Source organism: Phasianus colchicus, chromosome 1, assembly GCF_987193195.1.
Source record: "Phasianus colchicus chromosome 1, bPhaCol1.hap1.1, whole genome shotgun sequence".
Taxonomy (NCBI): domain Eukaryota; kingdom Metazoa; phylum Chordata; class Aves; order Galliformes; family Phasianidae; genus Phasianus; species Phasianus colchicus.
In genome coordinates, this window is record NC_143436.1 from 177,235,663 (window position 1) to 177,246,206 (window position 10,544).

Consider the following 10,544-nt stretch of genomic DNA (forward strand, 5'->3'; position numbering starts at 1 on the left):
GATTAGACCCATCTCACTACAGAGAACATTCTCGATTTGTAACATTTTATGATTTATTTATTTATTTATTTATTTATTTATAGGATTTTGATTTTGGGGAGGATTTTGGAGCTCCTCCGGAGCTGTAAGCCGTCCCATGGTCCCACAAGCACACCTGTACCTCAACATCAGGGAGCACCTCCCAGGAAGCTTTCAGAGGGATCTGAGCACAGGCATTGAACAAGATGCAAGGAACTGGGTAATGACAGCGACTCCCAGAGCAGGGGCTGTCCCCAGAGCCAGACCACTCGGAGACAACCCAGCCAAAACAGTAGTCCATGTATTCACAGGCTGAGATGCTTTGCCACACATTCGAAAATGCTTTGACCTCATTAACACAAATGAAGAAATCAGCATGTCTCCTTGAAGGAAGTGCCTTGATCCGTGTCCCCTTCTAGAAAATGTGTTCATATCATTTCTTCATTGATTTATGCTCAGCTCTCAGTTCCACAGACCTGTGAGTCTGCTGTGTAAGAAGGGGCTGTGGCTGGGACCAGCATCACTAGGGAGATGGAGCTTGGGGCTCTGCCTATCCAAATCCTCACTTGTTGGATGGACCATGCCCAAATTCTACTTCTGGAAGAGGAGGGTTTCAGCAAGGAGTGGGAACCTTCCTACTGGAAACTTTGTGAAGTCTGCAAAAGAATTTGCACTGCATCAAAGGTGCTGGAGAAGAGGTTGTGTATTGAGCTGATGAGATCAAGGTATCTCACCCCTGGCAATGCTTTAATTGTGCTTTCTAACAAGATCCAAGAGATCATTGGAATACATCCCTTTCTTCTTTCTCCTAGGTCAGATTTGATCAAATCCTGTAGAGTCCTCATTCTTCCATTGAGCTAGTTCTATGCAGGCTTTGCAGTGGCTGATCAGCAACAGGGAAGACAGATTCCCTGGCCACATGTACATTCCCATAGCCTGGAGGAAGACCCAGACATATGGACCCATGTGGACATACCTATTTCACAGCCCAGTAGACTCTCTCTCTTGTTGTCTCTCCAATATGCTTGTAGAACCTCAAGTCTCCACAAACACAGAGAAGAGCCCAACACCCACTGAGCAATGCCTTAGGCAATGTGAGATGGGTCTGTTGTGTTCACCCAGAGCTCACAATGCTTTTGTGCCTTTTGGAAATGTTTTTCTTAAGTACTTTCCAATGCAGGTTAAACAACTCACTTCTCTGCCCAGTGAGTGAAGGCTGCCTTTGTGCTGGTGTGCTGTGCTATGCACTCTTCTGTGGCCAAGCTCAGCAGTCAGGAGATTTCACAGTCATATTCACAGTCATAGGATGGTAGAGTTTGCCAGGGACCTCTGAGTCCATCTGTCCCATCCCTGCTCCAGCTGGGACACCCAGAGTGGGATGCCCAGGCCCACATCCAGGCAGCTTTGGAAGATCTCCAAAGAGGACACCCCACAGTCTCTCTGTGGAGTCAATTTACAATGGTAACCACTACTTCTGAACATCTCTTTGGCATACAAGCACTAAAGGAAACACTGTCATATTTTAGCTAGCTGTGATGGGCTTGGTTCTATGTCATTTTATCTTTGGAGATATTTTAGTCCAAGTCTGATGCTGTCCAGCTGATTTTAAACTTTGAGCTCCACACCTTACCACCCATTCGCCACCCCAAGTGCCTACAGGGCCAAGCTAAGTCAAGGTCTGCCACAGGACATCAAAGGACAGAGAAGTCATGAATGTATAGGCTTCTCAGAGGTATTTTCCAGCCTAGCTTTCTCTCATCCCTTTAAATCTGCTAGGATTGCTCATAACAGAGCATTATCAAAGGGTTTAATGAAACCCTCCAGCACAAGAAGAACACAGGCTTTGTATGCTTTGTCCTTTTTTTTTTAATTCTAGGTGCTAGTCTGAGCATAAGGCTCAATCTATAGCCTGTGGGAGGATTCCCATCTTGCTAGTGGCCCAGCAAGCTTCTTCTGAAAGCACAGTGACTACAAAGTTTGTGAGTGAAAGTTAACACGAGTTCCAGCAAGCAGGGCACAGTTGTGGATATCATTCTCATCAGAGTTTCATAGAAAACCTCAGGAGTTTCATGAGCTGCAGAGGATCGGAGACTTCATATCTGTCCCTACAGCCTTCTGTAGACCTTTGCTTTTGTCCATTACCAGAGGCAGGATGGATTCTTGGCTTGACAGTGTAGTTGCTGTCTCGCTTCTGTGTTCTGGCAACATTGTGTGCGAGTTTGAAGAAACATCACAGAGACAGAGATGTCTGCCCAGGGCCATCGCTGTGGTCAGCGCCAAGCTGGCTGAGCAACCCTTGGGTTCTCCTTGAAGCCCAGATCAGCAGTGATGTAGAGTGCAGAAAGGACAAAGCCCTCTGCCAACGCTCTGAGGTCAACTGTTACTCATCATTGGGTACATCAGCCTTCAAAAAATGAAAGTTTTTGAGTGCTTGATATAACGAGATCTTCTTAGCTTAAGCTTGTGTTGCCACAGCCACCTAGGAAACTGGCACATTTACTCTGTAAAACATGGCGATATTGCCACATTCCAGTTTGGTTGGTGAAAGAATCCTCTGTTTGCAGAGGGAGAAGATGAGGTTTGGAGCCTGAGGTGGCTCAACGTGGCTGAGCACTTTGCACTGACATTGATAAATGAGGTGGTTCTTCAAAGCCTCAGCTTTGATTCACAAGGTTGGAAAAATAACTTCATAATGTCTAAGTCATCACTGTGATACTCTTGTGCCATTAAAGAGCTGTGCTGTTACCCAAAGATAAATGGCCAAGACAAAGCGGTGAAACAGCCACAACTCTCCTTCAACAAAATCATGCATCAAGTGGGCAATACAGTCTGCTGACCAGCCTGAGGCCTTGGTCCTACAGACCAGTTAGACATGCTGCTCACAGTAAAGTCCTACTGACTTCTCCCACTTGCACACTTTAGTGAGATAGGAGCAGTTCACCGTTGGCCCAGTTTCTGGTTTACAAGCACAAGCTTCACCAACCCCAAATATCACCTCCATAGATGGAAACTACAGTGGTGAGAATGCAGAGCTGCATGGGGCAAATGGCAAATGCCTATGGGTGTTGGCATCATCTCACAGGTCACCCAGCTGAGGTCTGCATGCATTTCAGTATCCTCCAAGTCCTGAAGCTGTTTGTCAGAGCAAACCATTATTTCCTTCTAAATGGTAGCCCCATATCTGAGGCTACTTCTTCTACCTCTGGATCTCCAGAGGACAACCGTGGTGATGAGTGTTGGATCACTGGGTTGCCACCTGCAATGTAGCAATCCAAATAAAAACATAGGTTGGGATCTCATTCACATGAAGTGGATCCAGCTCTAGTTACCATGACACCATGACAATCAACTTGTTTACTGCTTCAAGGTACAGTCTAAACATTCTTGGCATGTCATTTGCATAGCAATATCCAGAATGCTTTGTGTCACTCTGCTATATTCCAGCTCTGCAAACACGTTGAAAGGTTTCTTTACACATATGCCTAATAAATGAAAAAGAAAGGAAGAGGAAAAAGAGGAGAGCTTCACTTTCAGTAGTGTGTTTCATATGAAATGTGCCCTAAACTGGGTGCAAAACTAAACGTAAGAGCTGGATAATTAGACTTTCTGGGGGAATGGGGGAAGCAGCTGCCAAACTGAGGGTGGAAAACAACTTTAAGAAAATCCAGAGCCAGAGCTGGTTCTGGCAGAGTATTTCAGCATGTGTTTTAACTTCAGAAAGGTGACAGAAAAATAAAAGAATACATCGTGAAAAGATGGTTTACCAATAGAAGAGGGAGTAATGAGAGCGGAGGGTCAGCAGGCTGTGTGAGCTGGCAGAGCTGCAGAGGAGCTGCGATGGGTGTGTAGAGTGAAGGAGAATGGCAGTGTTGGCTGGAAGGAGCTGGTGGGGCTGAGAGTGCATGAAGGACTGTGAGGGGTCACTGTGCATCGTGCTGCATTGCACTCTGTAACTACCTGAACTGTCTGCAACTTCCTGAAGGTAAACTGCAATGATGATGTTTCTCTTTTCTCGTGTAATGAGTGATAGGAGTTGAGGACGTGGTTTCAAATTGTGTCAGGAGAGGTTTAGGTTGGACATTAGGAAGAATTTCTTTATGGAGACAATGGTGGGACTTCCCAGGGGATCAGTGGAGTCACCATCCCTGGAGGCATTCAGTAGGTGTGGTACTAAGGGACATGATTTTGTGATGGGGCTCGGTGAGCCATGTTGATGGTTGGACTTGATCTTGAAGGGCTTTTCTAACCTGGAAGATTCTGCAATTCTATGGCACATCCCTAGTTCTAGTTCTAAATGCTAGTTATTCACCACTGCTGGAAACCGGTGTTGTCTTCAATAGTTGTGCCAGCAGGGCTGAGAGGCTGAGTCACAGGAGGTCTCTGGAAGGATGGACCCAGGGAAAAGACAGAAAGAGGGGGAGGAACTGCGAATGCTGGGAGAAAATGGCTGATCACACGTGAAACTGGATCTGGGGTCAGCCATGGAGGTGGGGATGTAACCATCAGTGTGAGGATATTCCTCATAGATCCATCCTTCCCGTGGCTACTTACAGACTCCAGCATTGCTAGACTGACACACATTGAGTAGGAGGCAGCAACTCATTAACACAGGCATGATGTAGAATGATACTTACTTCTCAGCTTTAAGTAGTGAGGGGTCTTTCAGGCACAGAATTCCAGCATTTTCTTGCCTCAAGACTCACTGTAGCTGTGCTTTTTTTGGCACCAATGCCTACCATAATAGGCAGCTGAAACACCTCTAAAATACATGTGGACAAAATGCCCATCAACTGCTTCTATGGGGAATTACTGCCATTCAGGCAGAGATAACTGCAAGCATATAGCTAAGATACAAGCAAGAGCAGTGCATAGTGCTGTGATAGCAGAGTACAAACTAAACAAAAAGATCAGGAGTTATTATTAGAGTTATAAGAGGCAGAAAAGATGTGACTCACAACTCAAACCCTGTTGTTCCATGCCCAGGTCATTACATGATTATTTTATCAGATAAACTAAAAAAAAAAAAACAGAAGCCAGGGGTGAACTCCAAGGGTGAAATACCTAACCATGCAAAAACCCAACTCTTCTGACACTGTCTGTGGTTATTTACGTGGCTGTTCAAGCTCTTCACTGAAAACTCAACTCCTCATTGGCACATGCAGCATTCATCATCAGCCTTTGGGGCTTTGGGAAGACAACAGACACATGTCAAAGCTAGGGACAGGATCCAGGGCACGTTTTGCTCCATCCTGAAGTCTTTCCAGTGAGGAAAAATTGGTAACAACTGTAAGATGAAAGTCCGTTCCTTTCTGTGTGTGCCTTGCTGTGAACAGGCCCAATGGAAAATGCCAACAGAGAAAATGGGAATTGCAGCAGAATGGGAAAGATATAAAATTGAAGCATGAAAGCATTTTTCCCTTTTATGATCACTGCTGCTTCTTCTTTCAGTTTTGTTCTTTTAGCACTTCAGGGCCTCCTAGAGTGTATATGGACGGCATAGTGTATATAGAGCACATAGTGCATGCATAGAGCACCAGCAGACCAGCACCAGTCACTGCTGGTCTGTGTAAAGCTGCATTAAGCAACGGGCACAGCCATTTGCTGTCATCATCAGTGTCAGTATCCTAGGAGATCAGATCCTGCATAATTGCATCCCGATAAATGAGTACTTTGTGTTCATAGCAAAAACAATTTCAAAATTAATGTAACTGAGAGATCGCTCACGTCGATGTGTGTGTTTCAAACCATTTGGAATGTCATAAAAAACATTTTATTTCAGGTCTTAAGTTAACACCCATCTACATTTTCAAGTAATAACTTTCACAGGCATAATCACGCTGTCATTACAGAACCAAATTTCACAGCCTGTGTCAAGGCTTAAGGATGAAAAGCAGAGCCTGGATTTTCCAGGTTGATCCTTTGGTAAGAATAATTCCAGGTAAACACAAGTAGAAGAAGCACCCAGTTGTATCCAGTGGAGCACCATTTCAGAACAGAATCAATCTGTTTACAGTAAATGCTATTCCATGACCACAGGGCCAGCTCAGTGTATAAATACACATTTACTCACTGTGTAAATACATTTTCTGACAAGAAACTGAATTGTGAACATCCAGTCTTCCTTCCACTGTCAGCATAACCCACTTTTGCTGTGGTGCCCAATCTTCAAAGTTCCAGTAGCACCCAAAGAGTTTCCTTTCTTCTTGATAGGAATATTAGGGTTGGATATTAGGAAAAATTGCTGCTCAGAAAGAGTGGCAATGCACTGGCTGCCCAGGGAGGTGATGGAGTCACCTGGAGGTGTTCAAGAGATGTGGCCCTGCAGGACATGGTTAGTGGGCATGGTGGGGATGGTTTAGGGTTGGACTAGATGGTCTTAGGGGTCTTTTCTAACCTTAATGGTTCTGTGATTCCATGAAATGCTTCAACTTCAAGATAAAAATATGGTGGAAAATGATATGCTGAAAGATGGTCAAACTCTTCTTGTGGATTTGCAAATGCTATTCCTGTTGCAGTCACAAAGGACCAGGCATTTCACATGCTAAAATGTTTAAGTAACTTTCAAAAACCTCCCATCAAAATGGCTGGAGATAGAAAGTTGAAAATTGGTGTGTTCTGACATTTGCTCTAGCAGAGGTGCCCACGCTCTTCCCACAGCAAAATGACTTTAATTTGCCCAACACCAGGGTCCTTGAAAATGACACTCTGAGCATTTGCTGTAATGATTTCTCACTAAATTAGAAAAATGCCCAACTAAGGAGGGATTATCTCTGCATGTGGATGTGGCATAATGACTGTCAAGTGCACTGAGAGCCCCCGTGGGCTTTGCAGAGGACATGGGGTCTGCAGCAGAGGCTGGCGCGTATCAGAGAATATTAATATTGCCTTGTTGGGGGCATCCATAGTGACCCTTCACTGCTGTTCAGACAAAATTACACCATATGGGGGAATTCTTGTTGCTGCTTTACATATACAAGATGTCTTTTAGGCTGAGGATTGTCCCCAAACTCAGTTTGTGAAGGATACAGATGTGTGTCTGCACGCTCCCCATGCTGTGTGTGCCCATGGGGACAATGTTGCACCCTGCACCCACTGTGCCTGAGGTGCTTGGGGAGAAGTGAAGAGCCAGGGGGGACATGCTGCCAAATGGGGATTCTGAGTTTCCACATCACAACCACAATAGCAGTTTAATAGCAACACTGAATGCCCATTGCTGGTGTTCCTCTCATTCCAGTTGGCAGCCAGCTGGCTGCTAACTATGCCAGGGGGGCACAAAAAGCACGCACAAGCCTCCATGCATGGTTGTTTATTGACTGCAATGCCAGCCCCCTGTAAGCCCACGCTGGACTGCTGCTGTCTCTATTTTGCAATGACTCTCCCAAGCAAGGCTGGTTAGCGTGGGCAGGGAGCGGGGTGAGGGCTGGAAGGACTGCAGGGCCCTGCTGAGCCAATTGGCTGAGGGGTTCACAGGCTGGAGTTGGGCCACTGTGGAGGGCAAACAGGGGACACCATGGGGCCAGGACAGGACGAGTCTGACTGCCTCCTGCAATGAGGTCAGGTTCTCACCCCATGGGGATTTTTCATCCCTTACCGACAAAGGGATGTACAAACAGCCATAGGGAGAGGAGCCAGAGTGATACCATGCATTCTTAGCACAGCATTGAGCAGACACTGCCCAGGAGGGCCCCTGCAGTACCCCACAGCCATGGTCATCACAGCGGGACAGAAGGTGAAGTGCCCCTTTGGTGGCTGAGACATGAGGATCTCTTGGCAGCGGCACTGCACTCAGCTCGTGTGGCTTGTGGGCTTTTTCTGCGGGGATTTTTAGGTATCTCCAGGCAGGGATGACCCAGGGCCTGGTAGGGATAGGAGGCACACAGACATCGGGGCCGCTTCCAGACGGCCCCGGGCTGAGTGATACTGAGCCGGCGATCTGAGAGCGCGTCCCCATGAGCCCAAGCGGAGCGCATTCCCGCACACAGCAGAACGGAGCTGCGCCCTCCGCACGCGGCGCGGGGACTCGGAGGCACCGAGCCTCGGAGATGCGCCCGATCCCCCCGTCTCGTCCAGGAGAGGGGGAGCATCGCCACCGGTGCCCCGCCGTTGTCACTGTCGTTTGACACAGGACACTTCCTGGCTGCTTTTCAGCGGGGAACATAGTTTTACGACGGCCCTCTCCGTCGGGCTGCAGCTTTGCGAGGAGATTCCCGGGATTCCTCCAAACCGGCGGGGTGTCGGACAAGGAGTTTCCCGCACCCCGTACCTTCGATTTTCGGAGAGCAGTCCCCATGGGCGGTGCCCACCTCGGTCCCCGTGCCGGTGCCGAGCTCCGTCCGTTGGAGATGGGGAGAGACAATGCCCCGGGGGGTACCGGAACCCGGAGCGCGGCAGTGTACGGCTCTGTGTGAGGAAATAAACCACCAGCGGAGCCTTTATTGACATCATCGTCATTATTAACATCGCCATCATCGTTTCTCAGCACATAAATAAATAAATAAATATCTCCCGGGGAGGGATGGTGATGGGGACGGGGATGGGGCGGTACAGCCATAGCTGCGCGCCCACCAGAGACAACGTCAAAACAGAACAAAACAAACAAACAAACAAAAGAGTACAGTTGGAGGAGGAGGGGAGGCGGGGGAGGAAAAAAAAAGAAAGCCAATATTATGACAAGAACCCGAACAGTCCCGACCCTCCCCGGCTGCCCGCTCTCGCCCCGCGTTGCGCTCTCTGCCCTCCGGTCCGGCTCTGCCCGTGGAGGCTGCGGGGACCCCCGGCATCAGGTGGGACAGCGCGACGTGGGACGCCGGGAGTCCCGAGGAACGCCGTATTGGCAGCGGGGCGCCCGCACGGCCGCCGCTACGGGTCGGGGGTGTGGAAAGGCGAGAAAGTCTTTCGTAAACGACACGGATTATACAAAACGGTAGAAAATCATCCGGCTGCGCGGACCCCCCTCCTCTCCCGGTACAGTCCCTGAGGAGCCGGGGGTCAGGGGGTGGCGGCGAGGCCTCTGTCGTCCTTCCCCGAAGAGGACGGAGACATGCGCAAGTCCTCGTCGTCCTCCGAGCACTTGGTGGTGGAAAGGGCCGAGCATTTGCAGCTGTGCCCGGGCCCCCCTCCCCGGTGGGATCCGCTTTTGCCTTCCTTCTTGTGCTTGACCCGGCGGTTCTGGAACCATATCTTCACCTGCTTCTCGGAGAGGTTCAGGTAGGTGGCGATCTCGATTCGCCGCAGCCGGGAGAGGTACATGTTGGAGGCGAACTCCCTCTCCAGCTCCAGGAGCTGCGTGCTGGTGAAGGCGGTGCGCATCCTCTTGCTGCTGGGCAGTTGGCTCGACGTGCTGTCTGCGGAGCGGAGCGGAGCTCAGCACCCACCGCACCCTCCGCACTCCCCGGGAAGGCCACGGGGGCCGCCCCTCTCCCACTTCCCCCCGCCCGCATACCCCGCGCACCCAGCGGGGCGCGGCGCCCGTCCGCCCCGTCGAGCCTCCGTCCTCACGCCGCCCCCCCCACCTCCCTCTGCATGCGGTGCCCACGCGTGCCTCTTACCCACGGAAATGCAGTGGAACTGCCGGGGGTCGGGCAGCGGGTAGGCACCCTGGTAGAGCGCCGGGCCGTGCCCCACGCTGACGGCGGACACGGAGTGCTGCTGGCGGCCGAGGGGCGGATGGCAGTACTGGGAGCCGAACGGGGGGAAGGAGGCCTTGAGCAGGGGTATCGCGGGCGGCGGCGGGTGCAGCTGCGAGGCGGTGACGCACAGCGGACACACGCACAGCAGCCCGGCTTTGCGCGCGTGGCAGGCGCCGGCCGGCAGCCCGGGCAGCGGGTGCGAGGGGTGCACGGCGTAGGGGAAGAGCGGCGGCGGGGGGCTGCCCTCGCCCTTCTTCTCGCCCGCCTCCCGCAGCACCAGCGAGTCCACCAGGAAGGAGCGCGGCATTGCCCCGCGCAGCCCCCGCGCAGCGCCCGCGCAGCCCCCGCGCAGCGCCGCTGGCCAGCCCGAGTGGTGCTGAACGGCGCCCGCCCGCCTTAAATAGCGGCCGCGCCATGTGATGGCGGCGCCGGGCGCTCAATGGGCTTTCTGTGCCGCTTCTCTTGGCATTCACGCCGCACGCTCCCTCATTATTTCCCTTGTTAACTAAATGAACTGCATAATGTACTCTATTCTTGTCGACCCCACCCACGCCGTAGCAGGCGGCCTCTCCCCTCCTCTCCCTTTGGCGGGGTTATTTTCTCATTCTCTCGCGATTTAATATTCTTTTCTTTCTCTTTATCGCTCTCCTTCTCTTTCAGCCCAGCTCTCGGCCCGCTCCCCCTCGGTTATTTGCCGGCCGCGCCGCTCCCCCGCCGCTCCCCGGCTCCTCTCCCACCTGTGGCACCGCCGAGCTCCCGCACGGCCCCGCACGGCCCCTGTCCGCTCCCGGAGACAGCACCGCGAGCCGCGCCGCGTTCCGGGCACAACCCGCAAAACGGCTTTTTGCGGCCGACGTGTTAGGGGGTGAAGGAGAGACATAAATATGGAAAAAGGAG

General features: G+C 51.0%; 1 protein-coding gene across 1 annotated transcript; it reads right to left on the minus strand.

Moving 5' to 3' along the window:
- Positions 1-8,722: 8,722 nt before the first annotated feature.
- On the minus strand, positions 8,723-9,954 carry GSX1 (GS homeobox 1). Its single transcript, XM_031615627.2, has 2 exons — positions 9,567-9,954; positions 8,723-9,362 (listed from the first exon to the last, which is right to left on the minus strand). The coding sequence occupies exons 1-2, from the start codon at positions 9,952-9,954 to the stop codon at positions 9,007-9,009; spliced, it is 744 nt and encodes a 247-aa protein (XP_031471487.1). The 3' UTR covers positions 8,723-9,006.
- Between the last annotated feature and the right edge of the window lie 590 nt (positions 9,955-10,544).

What these genes read in the sequence shown, in the direction of transcription:
- GSX1 (XM_031615627.2), bottom strand. Translation starts at nt 9,954, where the DNA reads ATGCCGCGCTCCTTCCTGGTGGACTCGCTGGTGCTGCGGGAGGCGGGC. An exon ending in GTTCCACTGCATTTCCGTGG is followed by an intron (nt 9,363 to 9,566) that starts GTAAGAGGCACG and finishes TCCGCTCCGCAG; the next exon opens with ACAGCACGTCGAGCCAACTG.